Here is a 24099-nt window from a genome sequence, read left to right as displayed (position 1 = left end):
TCCCTTTCACCATAAATCTTACACACTGAACCTTTAAATCTCTTTTTATGTGGCTCTTCTGAAACAGCAATGGAGAGAACGAGTTGGGAATCTACTCCTGGAATCAGAGTGGGCGTCGCTGTCATGCTCTATAAACTCTGGGGGGTGACGATCATTTGGATAACTGAACTTTTTGACATAAATCTAGATTATTTTAATCAAAAATGTCATCGATTTTATCACATTGAGCCTCAGAGGATTCAGTCTCTCCCACAGTTTAATGTACAGACCCTCCTCCGTCACCCACAGGGAAGCACAGAATAATTTAAATCTTGACTCACTTGCCTAGTGTCTATCCAATGCATGCGACTGTTGCACGCAAGTTAGTCCTGTTACTCATCCTAGCTAATTCAGTTGCATTCTAAAGAGTAAATCTCTACAGTAACAGGTATAAACTATGACTAGGTGTGGTGTTCATGTCTGGACGAGCGCTCACCCACACACGCTGAGTAATTTATGACGAGTGTCGCAAGGTCACGAAACGTGCCAGGAAGCCCGGGGCTACAGCTCTGCGGTGACGCATCCATTTCCGTCAGATGTCAGCGTATCACAACAGTCATTATGTGCGGCGCACACTGCCTGAGGGAAGATGATACTGAGCTGAGTCCAAGAAGTGCGTATTCTGAAACGCCGAAACAAGACCACAAGTGACGATTCTCGGTCTGTTCGAATCCCACACTGGCAGGAGATAGAATCATAAGGAAGCGCTAATGAGAGGGGGCGTGTTGTTTCATGTGTCTCCAGAGCTGCTCATGATTTATCTTCTCTACCTGAGATCTCTACCTGAGCAGTTTTCCAAAGAGTTTGCTGTCGGCAAACAGATTCCCAATTTCTCTGAAAGCTGTTTCCAACTGTGCACAGAGAACTTTCACTTTTTCTTTTGTTGTTGTTGATAACTGAGCTGCTGGTGGAACTTTATCACACGGCTCTGTGGTCGCCACCGATGGTCTGCGGTGTTTGTTTATTGGTGGTGGTGGTTTCTAACCTGTGTGTCGCCACGTGAAGATCTGTATGCTCCTTCCCGCAAAGAGGGCAATAATAAGCTTTAATGTTTCATTGTTTATTGCAGCATTTACGTATATTACTTAAATTATAATTAGTTTTATTTATCCATATAAACCAAAAAGCAAAAGATGTCTGAGAAATCGTTCTTTGTGTGCCTGGAATCATGAGTAGGTAGTAGAAGAGAAAAAAGGATTCCCGATGATATCAATCACTTTTCAGGCCCTAAACACTTTTTTCTTTGGTTAAACATCTTTAATAAGAAAATTACATTACCAAAACTCAAATGTAGTTTTGTCTTGAAATGTTCCTGCCTTTTTAAAACTGCACTAGGAGGTTCCAGCAGGATGTATTGTCATTAATGTCATGTGCCTGTTTGTTGATCACAGTCTCTCTGACTTTCTAGTTCCTGTTTGTCTTGATGTGTTGGAATCCTGGTTTTCATTGTTGTGTCAGACCTGGTTCCTCTGTCTAGATTATTAAATCATTAAATAAATCTGCTTATTCAAAAGATGCAATGTTTTACTCTCATGAACCAATTATTTTGTCCATTAGACGTTCAAACAAAGTGATGATGATTTACATTATTACTTTAATCATACAGATTGTTTTTAGTGGTTGAATGTGTCCTGTATATTTTGTTAGTATCTGGCAGCTATGAATCCCATTATGACCTTTGTTACATTTAGAGCCTTTGTCTTCGAGGGAAGAGACTTCCAGAACAAATTGATTTTTTTTGTGTGCCTGATGGAAGGAGGAGGAAAGAAGCGTGAGAAAGTGTCAGAGGAAGAGGGTGTATACCCAGGTGTGCCTGCCCTCCTGTGTATGTTTTTGTGCTGCCAGCCATTGTTGTACTGATGCAACACCTCCCTGCTGGTGTGTATAAAAGGCAAAGGCATGATTCATCTGTTCAGCTATATAGTTCCGACCTGTTAACTAATAACTTCAGTCTGTAGCTTCATCACTTTCTGGAATGAAGATGAAAACTATTCTTGTTGGACTTTTTCTGGGACTTCTTGCTGTTGTCCAGGCGACACCTGTTCCGAGTAAGTTAAAATACGTTTTCTCATTTTACAGGTTTATCTTTTTGAAAAGCTTAAACCACCACTTTTTTTTTTCTTATTGCTTCTGTGTCCGAATTCATTTATCAGCCGTTTGATTTTTTCCTTTGAGAATCAGACTTTAAAATGAGGTTCCAAATCCAGGTGGATTTAATTTTTCTGCTTACGTCGTCACATTCACTGATGGTCAATGAAACTCTTGACAGTCGTCTACCTCAGGACTCGTGAGGCCGCACTCGTGGGTAACGAAGGCAGAAAACTACAGAAATTATTCTGTGCAGACCTCTGAAATTTCAACAATTCCCACAGTGTCCTTTTTCCCACCTTGTGAGTCAGCACTTTCGCTGCCGCCACCTCAGATGCTCCTCGTGTTCCAGGTCTAACTCTCTCTGTAAGAATAGGATTTCATAGTCTGTGCACAGGTTTCACTCGCACCTCCAGATTACACACAGACGCCTTTGTGAAATGTTCCGAGCTGCTCCAGGAGGTGCATTAATGCGTACGGCTTGAATGAGGTGAAACCAAAGATCGGCAAAGAGCTGTTACACGAGTCTTGGCGACTGGTAACTTCATAGGGTTCGCTCGAGCTGAACATGACGGGGCAGAAATGGAAAGTGGAGAAGTGTGATTTGATTCTTATTGGTCCCTTTTTCCTTTCGCTTTTTTAATTAGCTGCTGAGATTTCACAAGAAAACAGGTTATGGCTTTTTAAGGTCAGCGAGACAGATCGTTTACTCAAGTGAGGGTAACAATGTAGTTTTTGTATTATCTTATTATATTATGTAAATTCAAAATGAAATATTTTCAGACGCTACGAGGGAAATCTTTCATTTGTTGAACAGATAACGACACTTTATCTATAGGTGAAAACATGACAAATTGTTGGAAACCACTGATTCTTTGTATTTTCAATATACAATCTTAATCTGAAATGTAACTACTGGCAATATCCATCCATATAGTTCCGAAATGTATTAAAGTATAAAGTTACAGCATAAAATGGAAATATAGTATTAGTATAGTACTAATTTTATTATAACCTCACTGCTATTAAACTGTGATTGTACAGGCAGCTGAAGAAAATACATTTAAATGCACAAGAGACGAATGAATGTTTCCATCCGTTGCGTGATCAAACTCGTGGCCTGATCCGTTCTTCTGTGACATGAAACGATGTCAGTGGCTTCCGTCCAACTCACACAGAACAAGAGCGCTCATGGTTTACTCTGCAGCACGAGGTGTGTCACAGCTGTGTGGTTGGCTCTCAACAAAACGGGTGCTTTGATGAGACGGCCTCTCTTTTGTTACCCCACTCGCAGATGATTAGTCGCAGAGGTTAATCATTACCGTTTCTCACCACGCCCGCAGCACAAGTTTATACAAGAATTTGGGGCGAAGCACTTAAGCCCACGTTAGATGACTTTGTAACACTTCACAAAAAGCTTGGTAACTTTCCTGTCCGCTCATGTTGGTTGGCAAACACTTCACGTGACATGTGGGTTTTTTCCATCTCGGTTTTCCTCCAGCTGTGACCCAGATCCCGGCCAAAGCCGAGGATGATGTTTTCCGAGAGGCGGTGACCGACGGGTTCCTCGTCAACCACTTCTTCACAACTCGATCGCCAAAAAGGAACACCACCGTCCTAGCGTCCCAGCAGCCACCCTCTGACCCCAAAGAGGCCGTGAAGGAGGCGCCCAGCGAGGAGACCACGACCGCCGTGTTCATCCAGCATGGAGGTGACCACGATACAACCACAACGGACTTATCAACCAGCTCTCCATCTGGCATTACGTCCTCATCGGTGCCAAATGACGCCAAACCGTCAACCACCACCCACATCTCAGCCACCCATACCGCTGACCCCGCCGTCTCCAGCTTCCACTTCTTGAGCACTCTGAGTTCAGACTCCGGGTCTGGAGACGGAGAGGAGTCAGACTTGGACGCCACCACAAGCTCTAGTACGACCCCTGCCTCCAACACAGAAAGTAGCACTGCAGCATCGACCTCCACGGCTGCTTTCAACCCTAAACGACTGTTTGAAGACGGTGAAGGATCAGGGTCGGGATCGACACCAGGTACGTCAGAGGAGTTTTTCAAAAAAAGGCAAAATGATTTTACCTCCGACCGCCTACAAGTCGTCTTTGTTCTTTGCTTATGAAGATTTCAAGCCTGTGTTTTTAAATGTTCCTTCACAGAAACCAGCACTGCGTCATCAACCTCCACAGCTTTTTTCATCCAATCCACAGCTCCACGACTGCACTTATTACCTGCAGGATCAGCATCTGCAGAGGAACTTTCAAACTCTTCAGCAAAGTTATTATTAGAAACAGGTAATGTCCTCTATCCCCAACAGTTCTGACCTGAAATCACTTTTATATTGACTTCATTGTTTCCTATGGAAGATTTTAAGAGTGTTCATTCTACTTTAGTTAATCACAGACCCGACATTTCCTCGCCGCAGGCGGCAGCAAAAGGTACTCCAGGTGAGTCTAGAACAAAAAACTATTTAATTAAACACCATTGGACATGATAACGTCTTGGCGTAAAACAAATTAACCCATTCTCTGCCATATCTCCAGGTTGGATCATCATCGTTGGTTTTATCGTCGGTGTTGCAGCACTGGTAATGCTCTGCGTGGCCATCGCTACCCGAGACAAGTAAGACTCAAAAATCCGAAAGAAAAGAAAACTATTTAGACTTTTTTTGAGCATAGAATTAAATCCCTGTTTTTCCTCAATGTGCAGGTGGAACGGACCTCATCAGGCTCAGACCAAGGCTGACTCCTCAAACCAGCAGAGGGAGCAAGAGATGGAGACGTTCCTGCACAAAGAGACGCCCAGGGAGAACGGGAAGTCAGCAGAGTACACAGTCATCCCCCTGGACGAACTTCCAGAAAGTAATTCGTCACACTGACAGTCAGTGCAAGAGAGACCCTCAGGGGGGCTTGAGACTCATCACAGAACCACACAACTGTTTTTGTAACAGACGTATTTGACCAGAGGAACAAAAACTGCCGGGGCCGTTTGAGCAGAAAGCGTCTGTGGACGGTCACAGCGTCTGAGCCAGACTCCTGATCTGGTTTTTCCTGCTGACTTTCAACAACTCTTCGCCGCAACCTGCCTATGAATCTACAGCAACACTTTGGTTGATTAATTTATTTCCATATCAACTCTGTCATTAACTGTAACAAACCAAAATCGATCCGGGTGAGATGCACAAATGCCATTTATTTCAAATATGACAAAAAAGTCAGTTCTTTATTTCCTTTTGTGTCGTTGTAAATACTTGGTTACAATAGTTTTTTAATTTCAGATGTATAAAACTATTGTTTTTGCCTTCATTGTAATGTAACTTAAATCACTTTGTAATAATATTATTAAAGATTGTGATGAGAACTGTTACTTATATTGAGCTGCTTTTTCCCCCCACGTTGGTTATGTAAGCTCTGAGTGTTGAACAGCACTCAGCCCACCAACTCATTAGCTTCTCTTCACAACCTACGCATCACTTCAGCTCTTCTAACTTGCATTTGTTGAATGTTCACGTGCCGCATCGCGTCACGGGAGAAATAAACACAGCAGCGGCTCATTCAATAAACATTTATTTGTTCCCATTAATATTTACACACACAGGTATTAAAACATGTACACGTTTTCAGTCTGGTCAGCCTGAGAAATGTTTCTGTGCTCTGTTATAGCTTATGTAGAACAAGTGCAGTCAATCCGGCAGTGGATGTAGTCAGTCATAAGAAGTCGTGCATTACAATGAATGTCCGACACAAGAAGAGGTGTCGAATACCTTCTGGGACCAATATGTGCATAGAAACAAAAAGAAAAGATAGAAAATACAACTTTTATTTCCTAAAGATTGTACAATTGTACATGTTCATAGAAAACACTAAACACACCCGGCCAGCTGACTAACAACATATTCTTATTTAGTAGAAGGACCAACTGAATCACTGGAAAATTGGTGTAACAGATATACGATTGTTTTTTTTACATAAATCATGGTAAATGGATGATTCCATGATTCCTGAGTTTCCAGGTAGGTGCTGCTTGAGCTAAACAGTGAGGAGCTTCGAGGTCAACAACATGCAGACAAAGTGTAGTTGCCAGCAATATTATCCTGCACACAACACTGCATAAACTTAAAATACCAAATCTGCAATGACTAGACGAGACAGATGTTGGAAGCAGCAATATGTCAGCAACAATATGCAACTTTTTCTCTCCTTAAAAATCACAGTTTCAAAATGAGTTAAATGGTTCACTGACTTGGAAAAAGGAAAATGTTTCCTCTCTCTTTCCCTGAACGTCTGTTCTTGCTCTATGCAACTTTGGGTACGATCTCCTGTGACGTCATGTTCGATGTCACTAGCGCACAGAAAACTCAGGCGCTCTGTCACCTCGCTGTCTTGCCAAATTAGAGTGTTCGCCCGAGGCGTTAGTGGAGTTTTTGACCAGCGGAAAAAGGGGTGATAGTTGTTTAAATTGTCAAATTCCGGTTCAGCAATTTCAAGACTAATACAGAACTGTAGATCAGTTAAAAAAACTTAAAACCAGAGTTTATCGCCAATATTCAGCAGGAAACCTTTAAAATATGAAGAATTCTCAACAGAGTTTGGTGGATTTGTTAAAGCGGCGGCTCTTCCGGTTCAGGAAGCCGGGGATCATGGGTAATCTCCAGCGCTCCGTTGTGTTTCAGTTCAGTGAGTGGGAATACGCAGTCAGAGCTCCACTCAACACATTGATAGATTGACTCTTTTTTTCTACATGAAAACCACTTCATCACTCTGACAAAGAGCTCAACAGAATGCATTACCACATGGGGGCGCTGTTGCTCAGTAGAAGCTACAGAGTGTTGCTTTAAAAACATTAATTGAATGTATGGTTTGCAAATAAATCAACCTACGTTCACAACCTGCTACAACTAGTGGCCCATTAAAAGAACATTTCCACTGAACTAGCATTGTTACACATATACATATTATATTTATATAGAGAGAGAGAGAGCTATAGTCTTTATATAAACTTTTAGCATAGCAAAAAACAAGTCTGATAGATGACATAAAATATCAAATTCTATGATTTATAAACTTTATCTAAAGAAAGTATATACACAAAGTGCAAGGAGGCACTTTAAACATGAACATCACGTCACTTATATGAAAAGAGAAATAAATAATTCAGGTTTTTAACCTGAGTTGTTACACGGACTCAAAACATGTACAAATCAACATCCAATGACCTTGTTGTTACGGCTTCTGATTCATACGAGAACTGGAGGCGGAATTTAGCGTGTGCTGGCTAAAGAAACGTAGCTTCTTAACTCTAAATGCAATTGCAAGCCTTTTTTATTTCTACTGTGCAAACACTTAAAATCTGCTAAATCCATGATGATATCTTGTGAGGAAGGCCCAGCCGTCCTCACCCGGAGGTCAGTGAAGCCGGAAGGTGGAAGCTGTTTTAATTTCCTCTGCTAAAACTGTTATTCATGAACGGGAGTAACTTTTCTCCAGAAATCATACCGACTGCACTCTGCAGTTGACGTCTTCAAGGCAAAGTTGTATTACAGCAAAGAAATAAACAGTTTGAAATAAAACAGAGCAATGCACCGGCCTGCTGAGAGTTCCGTTCTCTTTCTCTCAGAAACACATAAACTCCAGTACACAGGCATACACAGAATCGCAGTGCTTCACTCATAAAACAACATATATACAAAAAATGAGTAAGTAAATAAATACACTCTATCGTCTGGTTGTATAGCTCTTTGCAAAACATCCTGTACTGTTTGTTACCACATTTAGAGGCCACGCCCTTCTCCCCTTATGGTCCTAAGTCCTAAGCTTTGCTTCTTAGGCTTGACCATGACGACCAGGGCGTAATCTCATAAGTCAAACAGTCAAAGGTAATAGCAGTATTTAACCTTCTTGCACTTACATCATAATGCCACAAGAAGCACTGTTCCTTCCTTTCATGCTCTCGAAGCAGCACCAAGTAAGGCCCTGAGTGTTGTCAACCGAGGGTTTTATTCTTCTGGAACGAGTGCGTGACCCGTTCAATGCAGTTTGTGTCCGGCTAGCGCAGATGCAAAGATCTAATACAGGTTGGTGAGTCTTGTGTAGTTTGTTCCAGCAGCTACCCGGATGGGTAACTGACAAAAAACAAATGTCCGACTGTTTGTTCTGTTCTTGCAGAACTGTTGACTCTGCTAATTTTATTTTTCTTCTTTTTGTATATGAATTTTTTCTTTTTTAAGTTGTAGTTTTTTTTATAGTTGCGTCAGCAGAGAAGTAAAAGATGGTGGAACTCAGGGTAAGGCGCAGCAGCATCTGAATCTGCTTTATTTCTGGCATTTCCATGGTTCCTCCTCAACAAGAGAGAAGTCTGTAGTCTTGCCATTTTTCCCCATGGTGACCTGTAAGCAATTATCAAGAACATCTAACTTCTGCGGGCCAAGGCACCTTCATTCACAGACCGTCACCGGCTGTGGGCAGAGAAGCCATTGTTCAGTACATCAGGCCACTGGCCCTGGGGCTGAGTTTGTGAATCCCCGGCATTGACAAACATGTCCTCTGATACACTGACAGATATTGTTATTGACAGAATTACACAGAGGAGCTGTCTTCCAGAGTTGGCCATGTATTTTATGGATTCTCTGCCCAACCGAATTACAATAATTATCAAAATGATCACAATGCAACTTTATAGCGTCAGAAGAAAAGCTGCATTACACAGGCAATGAAATATCAACAGGAACTTTATGCATGAGAATTCTCTGAGTTTGTTTTAGAAAGCTAAAGCTACGCTATAGATGGGGAAGGATCTGAGATTGGCATTTCATGAATGAATGCATCAGTTTGGACGAGACATGGTGAAACAGCAGTCTTTATGTGTACCACTGGCTACAAAAACTCTGAGAAGATTATCGAAAAACTGTAATTTGGTCAGGGCTGCCATAAATACATGTCCAATTAGGTAGACAAAAGAAAAATAGAGAACAGTTTTTCACTGAAATCAAGACATGTCACAACAAAATACAGACTAAAGTATAAACGTGTACAAGACGCCGCTTTCTGTAAGATTGATGTTTAAAAAAATAAACACTTTCATTTGGGATTTTAAAAGAGAAAACAGAGTTTTTGGAGGATGATTAAAATTAAACAAATGTTTATAAAAAAAAAAAATTACAGAGTTTTGCTTTTTGTGAACCTGGTATCACAAAAACTGCTTTTTCATATGACAGTTACTATGCACATGGTCACCAATGCACCGACAGAGGAAGTCACATGGAAGAAGAAACACGAGCACATAGAGAGAAGGACAAACACGTGGACGGAGCCGGGAAGGATTCTCTACATACACGTCTCTATGTCCGTTAACATGAAATGTACCTTGCAGTCGTCTATCAAGATTGAGTTGTGGTTAGTGTATACATTCTGGTTGGAGTTATTTTCATAGAAGGACTGTGTCTTTGCCATCTCAAATTCGTCCATCCGGGCCTGCTGGGCATCAAACGAGTCCAGCTCGTGTTTGCTGAGGTGGTAGACGATGCCCGCTCCGTACGAGTCTCCCACCACGTTGACCGAGGTCCGGAAACGATCGCTGCGTGTCGGAGAAGAGAACGAGAGAAAACATGTGGAGGAAGAGTGAGAACATTTACCAAAAGATTAACAGTGCACCATCTCATCCAAACTATTTTGGGATGGATTCACATGAAACTGTGGTTTACAGATGACGCGTCAGACTAATCCTGAAGATTTTGGTTTATGTGCATCAAAGATGGTAGAGTGCTCATTGTGTGTAATGAGACACAAACCTGTACATTTAAATTAAAGTCAAACATCAGTTTCAATTTCTGCACGTGTGTGAAGAAGAGAAAAAAACAAATCTATAGAGTCGTCAGAGAGAAACACAGACAAGCATCTATTTAATTCCTTATTTCAAAGAACTTGTGGGTTTATTTTTATTTTTTTTATTTTTTTTAGGTGTATATAATATACATGCTTAGCATTTTTTCAGTTTAATTTTTACTTTTATTTTTATTCTATTGCCTTTTGATATTTCTTTATTCTCTTGCCTGCTGCTGTAACAACTGTGTAAAGTTTTATCTTATCTTATCTTGTCTCATCTTGTAATGAATCAACTTTACAGCGAGAGTTAATAATCAGATTGTGAAGCGTTGTCCTTATAAGCGAACATACATTACTGTTATTCTATTAAAACTCCCTGTGTATGATGTTGAGATGATGAATTGAAAGGAAAGAAACTTATTTCTGTTTGAAGGGAGTCTTGACATCTGCTTCTCTAACAAACCCAAAGAAATCAACAGCCAGTTTTGTGTCGGTGTTAAACTCACAGCAGCCAGTCGACAGCCACCAGGAGGCTGATGTCCTGAGTGGGCAGCCCCACCGCCGTGAGGATCAGGAGCATGGTCACGAGTCCGGCACTGGGGATACTGGCTGCTCCGACACTGGCCAGGGTGGCTGTCATACTGCACAGGAGACAAGTTCAGTGCTCAGCAGGTCAAACCACAGCCTCCGACAAACACACACTCTGTCTGCACACGCTTAACAATCCGTCAAGCGTGCGCAATAAAAAATAAATGAAATACAATCAGTCCAATTAGGAAATATATGCCTTTATTGGAAAAATAAAATCATCTTTACTAATTGGATTGAGAGATTCATGTTTCCAGGTTTACTGTATTTAAAAACATTTTAATTTAAGCACCTTTCATAGGTGTTTAAAGGGGAAAAAAATATTTTAAATTACAATATTAATTACTTTTGTTTGGGAATGTTTATAACCCTGTTTGAGCAGAATCCATCGACACATTCGCTCACAAACGTTCTGTGACATCTTCCTGTTGCCACATTCTCACCTGACGGTGATAATCTGGCCCCAGTCGAGCTGGATCCCATTCATCTGAGCGATGAAGATGGCCGCCACCGCCTCGTAGAGCGCGGTGCCGTCCATGTTGATGGTGGCCCCCACGGGGAGCACGAATCGCGTCACTCTCTTGTCGATGCCCAGGTTCTCCTCCAAGCACCGGAACGTGACGGGCAGGGTGCCGGCACTGTGGCGAGTGAAACAGGAAGAAGGGTTTTGGTACAAACGGCATGAACCTCAACAACAAGGTACCAACTTAATTTCACTGGATGTTTTATTCGTCTATTGATTCTGAAATAAATCCACTATATACTGTTTATTACGTGACACTCTGGCTTTCATAAGTTTGACTTCACCAAAGAAACTAAAACTTCTGCTCATTGGAATTCACTCGGAGTCCACGGTGAGACATCGTCGGTTGTGACTCAGCAGTTGTTTTGTTTGCGTTACTCTGATAATTAAGTGTTTCTTGTGTAGGTGGCGCGGCAGTGAGCAGACAGGAACTTGAAAGAAGCGAGCTCACCTCAGGAGGGCGAAATATTGTATCTCATATCATTAATAAAACATAGTGCAGGAAAGAAATATCCCACATTGAGGCAAAGTGAGAAGCCGTTGCTGGCGAGACGGCTTCGTAGTCGCCACTTGGAATAAAAAGTGTGGATGTTTTTCAAAATACGGCCGAGAGACGTTATTATAAAAAATATGCAGCGCACGGGAGAGGAAACCTCTGGAATAGAAAGCAGGAGAGAATATATTCAAAATGTCGCAAACCTGGACGCTGTTCCGAGCGCCGTCACCCAGGCCTGGAATATTCCCATGAAGAACTTGAAGGGGTTTTCTTTAACTATCACAAAATATATCAGCGGTAGGAAGATGCCTCCGTGGATGATGAGGCCCACGATGACGGTGACCATGTACATCCCCAGCTGCCTCGCCACCACCTCCAGATCAGCGATGGAGATGATCTTTCCGCAGATAAGGCAGGCGATACCGACGGGGGAGTACCTGAAGATATGGGTGTGATTAGCATTTGTTCGTCTGTTGGATACTCTTTGGGTATTGGCAGTTGCACTGATCGTGGATCGATGCCAGCACTCACCACATAATCGCACTAACGAGCCTCATAACGATCTCATTCAGGACGTTGAAAAACTCCAACATCAGCTTGGCCTTTTCTCCCATTTTGCCCATAATGACTCCGAACGCAACAAAGAATCCAATCAGACCTGGAGGACACAGGACACAGGACACAGAGACATTAAGTCAGTCTCACAACAACCCGAGATATACGAGAATCATTGTCTGTGACTACGAAAACAAAGATAATACTCCGTGTATAGATGATGTACCAACACTGAACATTGTTTTTTTTTTGCTGCATGTTTTCTATAGATATGTTTCCCCCCCACATTTTCTCTAAAAAAAAATTCCACATGTTTCTCAACATGTTGTCTACATGTTTTCTCCAGATATTTTCTCAAGAGATTTCGCCTCAGGCAGTATTTAATCATGACGGCTGTTCAGCCTGAAGCTGTTCTATGAACGCAACATGACTTTTGTATGTTGGACACCGTTTTTCTATATATGAATTATGATATCTACTATGATACGCATCTGTTCTAAATTGATTGTGGATATTTAAGATGATCATCTGAGGAACGAGAGCTTTATTTTTGTGGATCTTCTCTTTTCAAAACGTCTCATTAAAAACATCTGGCAAGTATTTTGACACAGATCTGGATCCAGATGCAGAAGTAAAACCCTTTTCTGTGAAGAAGTCTGACTGTGCAGCACTGGTGGAGAAATTTGAGATATTGAAAAAAAACGAAAAAGAACTTCTTTATTTCTATTTCTGTTTCCAAATGTTTCACCTACCCAGGACATTCATCCCACTCTTGAACTGCAGCGACCTTTTCACAGTGAACTGCGGGGGTGCCTTGGTCCTGTTGGTGGGCACTGGTACTTTTGTGGTGACTGTTTGGATCTGGACAAGAAGCAAAAAAAGAAAGAAAGCAGTTGGCGCGAATGCATCAGACTTGACATGGTGGGTGAGAACTTTTCTTCTGTGAGACTCCTACCTGCTGGAAACAGGCCTGCACCAAGTTCTCTGGGAAAAGATTTCGGATGAGATCGAAGAAGGCGTCCACGCTGGACACATCGTCGTTCTTCTTGCCCTGCCCGAGATTAGCCTTTAGCTTGGGGTTTCCGGGGTGGATGAGCAGCACGAGGATCACTCCGAGGACGGCTGCGATCACCGTCGTCGACATGTAGTACACCATGGCCCTGGTGCCTAAGCGGCCGCTGGATTTTGCGTCCAGACCGGCGAGTCCTGTTAGAGAGAAATACCGACGATGTCCACAATCAAAAGCGTAAAACCCAGAAATACTCTCTATATAATAAATAATATATTATAAGTTGCTGTTTGTCTGATTTCTGTATTTCTTTGACAGTGAGACTTTCAGCTCCCCTCACCAAACACTTGCTGCTGTTCTTCCACACCTGCAGCCTGTGCACAGAGCCGCTCATCTCACTTACTTGCCGCTGTTGTAATTGTGACTTCTCTCTGAGGACGTATTGTGCGAATGTATTGGAAAAAACAAATTCTGCACCTGGCGCTTTCGTGAGAATTACGATCAAAGTGAGACGACTCGGTGGGAAACTGCTGCTCGAGCACCTGTAACCGCGAGAAGAACAGCAGCTCCCCACGTTTGCACTTAGTCAGACAATCGGATTTATCTTTTGAATTCAGGGTTTAATTATCCAGCGTGACAGCAGGTGACGGTAACTCAGTTTCTTTGTTGACTCATGGAGGAAACAAGACGTCTCGACTTCCTGGACGGAACACGATGCCTCGAACATCTGTCTTCAGCACATGAACTGTGCAGGGATGATGGTAACTTACAGTTATACGTCAGAAGTTGTGTTTAAGTGGTCGAGAGGCAGCACATTGTACAATATACAATTTTATATGTGCATTAAATCTTCAAATCTGCTGGAGAATGATTTGGTATTTCTCTTATTGATGCATGCATTCGTAAAAACAGTTAAATGAGTCTGTTCAGACACTTCTTCATTTATATACACACAAATACACCTGACTAGTTTTATATAAAGACCAAGAAAGGTTTTTTCTTATATTCTAACAAATAACTATAATGTTTTATTTAATTTGTGTATTTCTGAGGAAATGTCAATACAACTAGCATTCATGTGTTATTTCTATTTGTGGGATGTTGTAGTTGTGTAGTTCTGCTTTTAAAACCAATGTGAGGTTTACGTTTTTACAAAATATATAACTATATGATAAAAATGCATTAATTTTGTTATAGCAATTTAAACAATGCTCAAAGAGACTTTAGGTTAAAAACAGTCAACTCAAATAAAATAAAATACATATAAATATAAAATACACATCATTACTCACACATTATACAGTTGTGAAAAGTTTAAAGTACATTAAGAGGTATTTTTTAAATTATTTTTATTATTATTTTGCCTGAGGAAAAAGTAAAAGACTCTTGTTCTTCTCCTCCCATTTCTCCCCAGCAACAGGTTGCACCCTGTGACCTAATATCACTTGTCCCTAAATTCAGCGTTTTGCACCGTCGCCTACCTGTGACCAGACTGGAAACAACAAGAGGCAGAATCAGCATCTTCAGCATCCTCATGAGGATCTCCCCCGGGAAGGCGATGATCATGATAACATCAGCCGGCAGAGGAGATATGTGCCGCAGCAGCATTCCAGCGATGGAGCCCAGAAACACACCTGAGCCGGCGAGAAATGAAAATAATGTCAACACTTAAAGTTTCCTAATGAAAATACATTAACGACTGTGTAACGACGCTTTCTCCTCATCAGAATCTTAATTATCGCCACAAACTATCATCTGAGTCCGAGCCGAGACGTTAACTTTAGATCCTGTGATGATTATGAACATATGTGATGAATAAAACCGTTAAACTCGTGAGGTTGTTACGTTTTACTTTACAGCAGCTAATGAAATAACAGCACCACTTTATTTCTGATGTTATTGTCAACACATGAGCGTAAGTGAAATCCTCAAATGAAAGATAAAGTGCTTCAGATTAATTTAAATCCATTAAGGAAGAATAACATTAAAAAAAATATGTTGTTTGCCATTTAATTCCCTCTCTTCTGAAACTGCTGTAGTTTGAAAACACTGCACCCATTTAAAGTGTGGGTGGAATTTCTCCCACAACCCATGTAGGTGGGATAATCACCCGGAGCTGTGAATGTGTTTGCCGGCCTAAACACCCTACATTTTGTCTAATGCATGCTGGGAAAACCTGCGTCCCCCTGACCGTGATAAGTGATCAGTAAAGCAGTCGTGTGTAAACGTACCGAGGATGGTGAGAGTGAGAACCATGTTCTTCATGACTTTATCACAGAAGCTGCTGCACGCGCTCTCCTGATTTTCCACGATGGGCTCCAGGTGGCTCTCGTCCATCCTGACCTCCACTTGCTTCTTCATTGTGTTGGCACTGAAAGTGGAGGAGAGGAAGAAAAAACGACGAGTGCTGTTATTCACAGGGTTTCCGACACATTCTGTATGTTTGTCTGTGAAGAAGCAAGATTACGCAAAAAACTACTGAGCGGATTTCCATGAAACTTGGTGGAAGGATATAAGATGGGAGAGAAAGAAGAAAGAACCCAGAAGATTTTAGGGTCGATGTAGACCGAACATATTGTCCAATTTCCTAGTGAATAACTTGTGGACCTTAACTAAAAAAAAAACCTCATATACATACAGCAACAGGACTGATAACTATGTTCAGTACAACTTGAAAACATTCGATTTTGGATCAGAACAAAGCGGCAGATCAAGGCCACTCTCAAGTTTCCAGGGAATAATTCATGGATCTTGATGAAAAAGATGAATTAAAAGGAGTCTAAATCTATGAGTGTGTGTAATTTGGTGCAGCTTGGTTGGATGTAAGGAGACTGTTGGACCTTGGCTGATTCCTTGATATAAAAATAACACAACTAAAGAGAAGACATGAATAAAGAGTGTGAATCTCCCACACGTTACCCAACGGGTCACTGCTGGTGTGTGGAGAAAATACAAGCAGCTGATTAGCAGATGTGCACTGGAGGAGAATGATTTCCAGCTACAGCTTCACTGAGACCACAGAAGTTACAACACAGTGAAGTGAGTGGTGATTCCAAAACTGTGGAGGAGTGATTGTGTTATGATAACAAAACGCTATGTCCTGATAAAAATGTCAATACTCACTAATTAACCAAAAGAGACATATGCACACATGATTAAATCAAATGAATTCTGAAGTTCACAGGAAGTCTTTATATAATCAGGGACTGACGTTCCCAAACAATTAGCACAGAATCAACAAAGAGTTTGTTCTGAAGTCGGCATTTTAAACAATTTAATCCAGTTTTTCTCTCTGACTTTGAATAAACTGATAAGTCATCTGTCCCCTGCTGCTGCTGCTGTTGGAATGCAATCTATGAAAGTTTATTACAAAGACGTAAGCAAGACGACCTGCATGTAAAGAACATGCATATTCGGGACATTTCTTGTATTTGTGCTTTGTAACGTGCTGATGTGTCCTGAGGATGTCTTCGAGGTGATGGAGGAGCCCGGCACCGCTTCATCTCACTGCTTCATCGTGTCACCGAGGCAAAAAGCATCTCAGGTTTGTTGTGGTCTGGCGTAAAGCCTCTTTGACTTAAAGATCAGCTCGCCCCTGTGCAGCCTTTAAATCCTCTGCTCACCACAGACGTGCACACTTATGTAACAGCGAATTCCTGTTTCACTTGGACACTGTTGACCTTCATGTCTTCAACACCTGGAATATTAAAACGCAAAAGAAGGGAAAAAACAAGAAGTTTCCCTCTGGAGAGGTTGTACATTAAGTGAAAGGTTTCTTCCAAGAGAAAAAGTGCTTCTCTACAGAGAACAATGTACGAGTGACAGCAGGAACAAAAGCTCTGATTTTGAGTAGCACAGAAATATAAGGCGCACGCCGCTCCACGTTCAATAACTCAGTCTGTGAATTTGCTTCTGCAAAAGGCATGAAAGGTGACAGAGAACATATAAGGTGAGGACAAATTGCCAAGTCAATCAGGCCTGTCTGATACACTGTGCTCCAGCATTAATGAGACTTAAGCCTTTTAAAGAGGATAAAATTAGCACCTCCAGCACACAAGCCACCGAGTTATGCAACAGAAAAGGGGCTTCCCAGGAAAAGTCAAGGTGTCACCTCTACCTGCATACTTACGATTATGCAGGAGATTAAGTTCATTTAAAAACAAAACCTCCGCGTTTGCAAACAGAGTTATTGTTGTTTTGGGAACGAAACGAATCAGTTTGAGACCAGACAAATCTGCACGAGTGGCCATTGTGCTTGCAAAACAAAAGAAACATTAATTAAGTCGTGATTTTTTTCCCCAACAGATCAGAACAGGGTGCGCCACATTTAAAGAGCTTCAACAAAAAAAATCAATAAGTATCGTTAACAGCATGACTACAGATGTATAACTGCAGAAAAATAACCTTTATAAACCACATATACACACACGTCAGTCATTAATGCATCGCTTATACATCAATATACGTCGATTTAAAGCTGCTCAGGAGATGCTGAACTTTGGAAAGACTTCTTCATTATGACAGCGTGAAGATGATCCCATTACAAAAAGTACTCACCAGTTGTCTTGTAAGTTGTTTTGGAATTGAAATTAAACTTGGTGGAGATCTACTACACAGCCGTGTTCACAGGGGAAAACATTAACAAAGCCATGACTCATGAATAAATCCAATCAGAACATGATTGAAAGAGAAAAGAATCTTCGGTAATTCAAAATCTTCTCCCTCGGTGTAAATCCACGGTCACCTGCTCAGTCAGCTGCAGGGAGGCGTGTAAAGGGAAAGTGATGGAGGTCTGACAGGAGCCTCCCAGACAGGAAGGGTGGAGTCAAGCAGCTAAGATTAGCAGCTGAGTGAAAATCCCGGTGGTGGTCTTTTTATAACGTTTGTGTTTTGTTTACCTCTCGAACGTTAAAGGGCTTCGGTTTGCAGACGATTTTAATTCGTTACTCGTTTTGTTACTCGCGGCCTTTAGAGGAAACCTGAGCCTCGTTCTTTACCCAAAAACTGATTCGTCATCTTCAGAGGATAGAGATGTAGAAATGTTGACGGACATTGATGGAAGTTATCCTTTAAAGAAAAAGAAAAGTCCAAATTCTCTCATATTCACTTTGTGGTTGTCAGACAATTTAATTACTGAACTCCTAATGTGCAAATCCAGGAATAATAAAAGAAATAGCATCAAAACAAACAGAGGTGTGAGAAAAAAATGATTTTAATTTTAATAAAAATGTTTTGATTAAAAAAAGCTAATTTTTTGTATTGAAGAAAAAACTCATTCAATTATTTCAGAACTTTTTTTCAATTTTGTTCTCAAGCAACAATAATTCATAGGAACTGTTTATTATCTTGTTAATTCAGAAAAATGGAGCAGATTTTTCTTTTTTTTTTAAAAACAGGGCTGATCATTTTTTACTCATTTGACGACCTCAAAAGAGTCTTGTTTTGTCCAAACTATGTTTTTAATTTTAATTGGGTTCATCTGCTATTTTGTGAAAGACTCAACAGAAGGCACGAATGAAATTAATAAATTCTTTAACATTTGATTCTCAATGAATTTGACAAACAGAAAATATCTTCCCAATTTAGCAGCAAAACACTTCAAAGAAAAGTAATTTGTCAAAATAAAAGTTGCGGAAGAGAAAAAATGACTTGCAGCTGTTTCCTCGGGACTTCAGTCTAAAATATAACCTCGGTAATTTTGTTTTATATAAAAAAAATAGGCCTAGTTTTTGCAAATTTGCAGCGTTTCTCAGTTTTGTTGCGAACAAAAAGTAAAATCACAGAAAACATAAATCTCTCTATCAAATCACACATGAATGTTTCTTGTGCTCATCAGTCACAGGAAGGAGTTTCTAGTGTTGGTGCTCGGGCCTCAGTGTGATCGTTCTCTTCCTGGAAACGACCGTTGCTTCTTTTAGTCTCCCAGCGTTTACAGTTCACATTAATGTTGCGCTGGGGTGAGCGACTTCATGTGGACACGAAGATTACCGACGTGTCTGGAGCCGTTTGAAACGTATTCTTTTATCACGGGTCAGTTTCTCATGTCGACGTGTTTCTCCTTCGTCCCTCGACGTGGGAATCAGAGAATTGGAATCGAAGGTGAACAGAATGTCTGATTGCACGGTGATCTGCGACGAGAGGAGCACGTATAACTGCAGCAGGAAATAGGCCCATTATCCCTGCAGTGTGTGGAGTCCCTGTGTGTTGGGTAGGTGACCCTCAAGATCCGCAGAGCGTGCGCAAGGCCTCCAATTACCCAGCATTCTCAGGGCTTCTACGGGACGAGGAGGGCACATGGCAAAGCCTTCGTCCGTGCGTCTCCGCACCTCGCTCCACCTTTTTTGCCCTCAGCACCAACCTCATGCTGCAACACCTGACAACACGCAGCACGCTTAGACAGCAGGTGTCTATAATTATCTAATCTGTCCTGAGCCACGCTAATCCAGCGCACATACACACCGAGATGGATCAGACGCACGGTCCGAGAACAGGTCCGCGGCTGTGAGGACTCAGAACATATTTCCCACACATCGTAGCACCAAGGTCTCCTCCTTCAGATGCTGAGAACACACGGTGATACTGATGGTGGATCGTCTCGTTGGGATTAGATAATAAAAACTAGTTTAACAATAACACTGGTACATTTTCAGATACGTGATTCCAGGTGTGAGTTCTTCTGTCTGAACCTTTGCACACGTCTCTGCACACAGTCACAAACAAATCCGACTCGTGAGTTTCACTAATTCGGAGCCAATAAACTGACTTAATTAATAATATAGTTGTGTTTAGTTGAACTGATTAAGTGGAAGAGTAAAAAAAAACTAAAAGTTCTGATATTTAAGATAAGATCAGAAAAGATCGACAACCATTTTGCTCCAAGATTAGAGTCATGGTACAATATACGATAGAGTGCAATACAACAACAAAAAAGAATATACATACATATATATACATATATATATATATATATATATATGCATATTCTCATTCATTTTGAGAGGTATCGGCGGTTTGCTTCGTCAAAACAATATGGAAATCTGTCTGAGTGTTAGCTCAGGGTTCTTCCTTCACCCAAACCCAAACAATTTTTTGGAGGAAAATGGAAAAAGCATCAGTCAACAAACTAGTAGCTGCAAAAATGTGGGTTCACACTTTTCTGCACAAACTTGATGGCAGGAAGTAAATAAAGAGGTGATAAAGTTTCCCACTGCAGTAAATAGATTCAACTAAAACTAAAGACCAAAATAAGAAAACATTCTGAAAATAATCTCATCTGAAACGCGACTTAGCTTATGGAACAGAATAATCATATTATTTCATAGCTTTGATTGAATTACTGTATAAATGCAACACAGTGGATCGGCGTGGACCACAGGCTATGCAGTGAGCGCAGTCATGAGCCGATACAAACCCTGTTTTGCATCGCAGAGGCTGGATTGCAATCATGATGCGCGGCTGATGACGGTGTTTCAGTGATGAATTTAATGACATCTGTCTGATAAGAGCAGCATTGGAGCTGGATCTGAGCCAGAGCTCCTGATTACGAGAGCTAACCGCTCTTACTTATGCAGGAGATGTACAATTAAAACATTTCACATCGGATGAGCAGCTCTTGACTCCACTTGAGAAAGAAGCTGCGAGAGGAAACATCGTTTCTACCCAGGCTCGCTTCACCACGTCTCCTCAGCCGAACCCTTCCACAGAGTGAAGCTAATTAATGAAGCTATAGGCCGATGCACTTGTTTGCAGTCTTATCATGGCTGAGGTGAGAGGATGATTGTTATTCATTTAGATCTCTGTGCATTGAAAAGCTCGCTGCACAAAACTGGCTTTGAATAGTTTCACTGGCAGAAATGAAAACGAGCAACTATTCGCTGTAAAATCTTGTTTATACGTTGAATATCAGAAACAAGCAACCAGCAACCACGGACTTGTTTTGTTTGGAGCTTGTGGAGGTTGTTGGGTAGAAAACTTCACAATGAAGACACGACTTCTGAGATGATGCACGCTGTGACCAATAAATGGCTCCGATGTAAATACACGTATTATTAAATTTAAAATAAGAGTATTCAAGCTTTTGTTTGTGTCTTTGTTTTTCTCTTTGTCGTTAATCTAATTAATTAACGTCTCTGGTAGATGTGTTGTACGAGGTGGGGGGGTGCTGAGCTGTCTATTGTTTAAAACCATTATTAATTAAAAAGTATAAATAGATAAATACACAAATAAATATGCATCATGTACTTACAGAAATTAAAATTCTATATTGCTCAATATGGGATTCAATTACGGATCGTTCCCGATGCATTTAAGTGCCACAGTTTTACTGGGATTTAAATGATATAGTGCCGTGAGAACCTGCATTATAGATTTAATGGGCACCTGCCTCTGGAGCCAAGTCTCGAGGAAACAGGATAAAACTTCTTTATGGTCCCATGATGACCCATTTCCCACAATGCACACGGTGACTGTCACTTGATTCAAAAGAAAGTGAATTGAATGGAAATTACAGCGTGACACATGCCAAGGTCCCTCCACTGCCTCCTGTGCCTTCTGAGGGTAACTACACATTCAGATGACAATAATTGTGCCTGAGGCCGCAAATAGAAATATGGAGGAGGTGGAATTATTAATAACTGAAGAAAAAAAGCTTTCGTGAATGAATGAAATATTTGTCGTGTCTTTTTTTTCATCTTTGGACTTTTTGTTTCTTCAGAGGAAAAAATGTCGTAGATATCAGGAGGTTTTCTTCTGTGGGATAAAATCAAGTCATCGCAAAGTGATGCACACTTATCAACAGGAGAGATTGACCTACAGAGGAAATGAGTCAAGGTTGAAAGTGTTAAGAAGGAAAACTGCTCAGATTCTCACATTTATTCACAATATTTCTAATTCACTTATAGAAGAGAACTTTTCATCTGCATTTCCCATATTTTCATTTAAAGAAAACCAAATCAAATTACACAAACATCAGCTTAAAATGCTGAACACTAATTTGAAACCGAGTGAATCTATGCTTCTCTACAAATTGGAATTGTTCATATATTTTTTAAATACTTAAGTCACAGTAGTGATTGGACCTGGAGATTTCTCCTCAGGGTTTCCAGTTATCCTCCTGATTAGACACTTGAAAGTCTCATTCAGGCACAAATTAATAAAATGGAAAAATATTTTACTGACCAGCTTCCTATTCTGTGAAAGAACATTTATAACCTACAGAAAAATAAGATTTCCTTCCACACGTAATCTCTGTGGAAAGAATTATTCCCTCGATTTCAGTCTAAATGTCCCAAAAACTGTTTATTTCTTTTACTATTACATAACGTTATAGTGACATGATTGTGTTTTACAGTGTTGTGAGTCTGCCGAGAACATGCGGACGACAAAGTTGCATGAATGTATGAAATGTGCGTCATGCAGTGTTTAATTCATACGGTGTCAAAAGAAGATGGTGTCTTTGGTCACGTTCCCTAATAAGACGCAGAAAGAAAAAAAAAGTGTCTGATGTGCAACTCATGCAGTTAATTTCACTTGGGATCCACAGAGTGATCCTTCTGGCCATTCTTTTGAACTTCATCCTCTCACAGTCTTGTCTTGAGTTGAAGGGGGTGCGTGTGCACGTGTGTGTGTGTGTGTGTGTGTGTGTGTGTGTGTGTGTGTGTGTGTGTGTGTGTGTGTGTGTGTGTGTGTGTGTGTGGAGGGGGGGATCTCAAAGAGCGCCAGTATCTCTAATGATGCACATGTGGCTCGGGGCCATCAGTTTTGCATTGCTTTAAGAAACTGTCACTTCCAGAAAAATGCACGAGTTGACTCGTTCCTGTCCCGAGATGTAAAGTCATTAATCTTTTAATTCACTAACAGATGTGTCTCTCACATTTTTGGGGGCTGGTGAAGCACCGACGCAGCTTATTTCAGGACTTTGGGCGCTGATGATGATTTTTTTTTTTTCTGGTACAGGCATTTTTCCAGTATCCTAAGGTGACCTGCAGTGAGCCATTGATTTAAGAGAAGGGGAGTGGGAGTAGAACCAAGCTCAGCACCAACCAGCACATTCAGGTATCTGTAGAAATCACAGCACTTACAACACAGCACCTCGAGAGCTACGATGAATTGTCCCCAACCAAGCAACCGGCATGAGGACGACGCACTGATGGGAATGATTTGTAAAAGTTCTATGCATCTAATTCTGCATCTCATCCTTAAATAAAAATTCTCACCTTTGGAAGTCTTCTTTAAATGTTCTTTCTTGATTTTGGAAAAAAAAAAAAAGGTAATTTCCTTAAATCAATAATCTGCAGAGTCTATGGAGCGAACTCGTACAGGTGGAGCAGCAGGTTTCTCCTCCTCTCCCGCGTTCAGGTGCAGAAATCCCTGCTCCTCCCCCACAAGCGTCCTGCACATCCACAGTGATGCTCGGACTGAGGGGTGGGGAGGTCAGCCCTTCCCCTCAGGTGTGTGTGTGGGGGGGTGTTCTCTCAGTTAAAGAGCAGTAGATTAGTGGAGTTTCACCCTGTTTTTAGCAGCGTGACATCAAACAGTAAGATGGAGACCTCTGCTAGTAAGAGTCATTAAGGCCCAAAGCTGGTTAAAACGCCTCCTGAGGATTAAATTCACCACAGTTTTGTATTTACAGAGCATGAATTCACTTTCTTTGATTCCCGAGCCACTGATTTTCTTCTGCAGTTGAATTAATGTATTTTCCAGATTCGTGTGATTTTACTTTGTGCAAGAAGAAAGCAACAAATCCCTCCTGCTTTATTCTGTCTTCACTCTCCCAGCTCGCAGAGAGTGACTACTGAACTATACTCATTGTTTAATTGGCTGGGATTAAAAGGTGTCCTGCACAAAGCTGCGGACAGCACAGCGGGTGTCTGCGTCTCAGGAGTAAGAGCTAAGTTTAGCAAATCCTCTCAGTGTGCTTGTTTCCCCGACGACGGCACATGTCTTGCAGAGACACTCACGAACGCGTACCC

General features: G+C 41.2%; 2 protein-coding genes across 3 annotated transcripts; one reads left to right on the top strand and one right to left on the bottom strand.

The window, feature by feature from the left end:
- Positions 1–1924: 1924 nt before the first annotated feature.
- On the top strand, positions 1925–5986 carry LOC109637180 (uncharacterized). Its single transcript, XM_020099383.2, has 6 exons — positions 1925–2087; positions 3629–4177; positions 4298–4432; positions 4532–4585; positions 4682–4760; positions 4848–5986. Exons 1-6 carry the CDS (start codon positions 2015–2017, stop codon positions 5014–5016), a joined length of 1059 nt encoding a protein of 352 aa, XP_019954942.2. The 5' UTR covers positions 1925–2014; the 3' UTR covers positions 5017–5986.
- slc1a2a (solute carrier family 1 member 2a) lies at positions 5689–23561 on the bottom strand. Of its 2 annotated transcripts, none has more exons than XM_069526920.1 (11): positions 23344–23561; positions 15361–15500; positions 14611–14763; positions 13076–13326; positions 12873–12981; positions 12097–12223; positions 11769–12002; positions 10990–11184; positions 10465–10599; positions 9500–9710; positions 5689–8523 (listed from the first exon to the last, which is right to left on the bottom strand). In XM_069526920.1, the coding sequence occupies exons 2-11, from the start codon at positions 15488–15490 to the stop codon at positions 8449–8451; spliced, it is 1620 nt and encodes a 539-aa protein (XP_069383021.1). In that variant the 5' UTR covers positions 15491–15500; positions 23344–23561; the 3' UTR covers positions 5689–8448. The 2 variants fall into 2 exon arrangements, with proteins under 2 accessions (XP_069383021.1, XP_019955008.1); XM_020099449.2 differs by lacking the exon at positions 23344–23561 and adding an exon at positions 17687–17924.
- Between the last annotated feature and the right edge of the window lie 538 nt (positions 23562–24099).

This window comes from Paralichthys olivaceus, chromosome 1 (genome assembly GCF_024713975.1).
Source record: "Paralichthys olivaceus isolate ysfri-2021 chromosome 1, ASM2471397v2, whole genome shotgun sequence".
Taxonomy (NCBI): domain Eukaryota; kingdom Metazoa; phylum Chordata; class Actinopteri; order Pleuronectiformes; family Paralichthyidae; genus Paralichthys; species Paralichthys olivaceus.
Note: the sequence above shows the minus strand (reverse complement) of the source record. Positions and strands in the feature narration are given on the sequence as shown.

What these genes read in the sequence shown, in the direction of transcription:
- LOC109637180 (XM_020099383.2), top strand. Translation starts at nt 2,015, where the DNA reads ATGAAGATGAAAACTATTCTTGTTGGACTTTTTCTGGGACTTCTTGCT. An exon ending in CCAGGCGACACCTGTTCCGA is followed by an intron (nt 2,088 to 3,628) that starts GTAAGTTAAAAT and finishes GTTTTCCTCCAG; the next exon opens with CTGTGACCCAGATCCCGGCC. An exon ending in GCCATCGCTACCCGAGACAA is followed by an intron (nt 4,761 to 4,847) that starts GTAAGACTCAAA and finishes CTCAATGTGCAG; the next exon opens with GTGGAACGGACCTCATCAGG.
- slc1a2a (XM_069526920.1), bottom strand. Translation starts at nt 15,490, where the DNA reads ATGAAGAAGCAAGTGGAGGTCAGGATGGACGAGAGCCACCTGGAGCCC. An exon ending in TCTCACTCTCACCATCCTCG is followed by an intron (nt 14,764 to 15,360) that starts GTACGTTTACAC and finishes TCGCCGGCTCAG; the next exon opens with GTGTGTTTCTGGGCTCCATC. An exon ending in GTGGCTGTCGACTGGCTGCT is followed by an intron (nt 9,711 to 10,464) that starts GTGAGTTTAACA and finishes TCCGACACGCAG; the next exon opens with CGATCGTTTCCGGACCTCGG.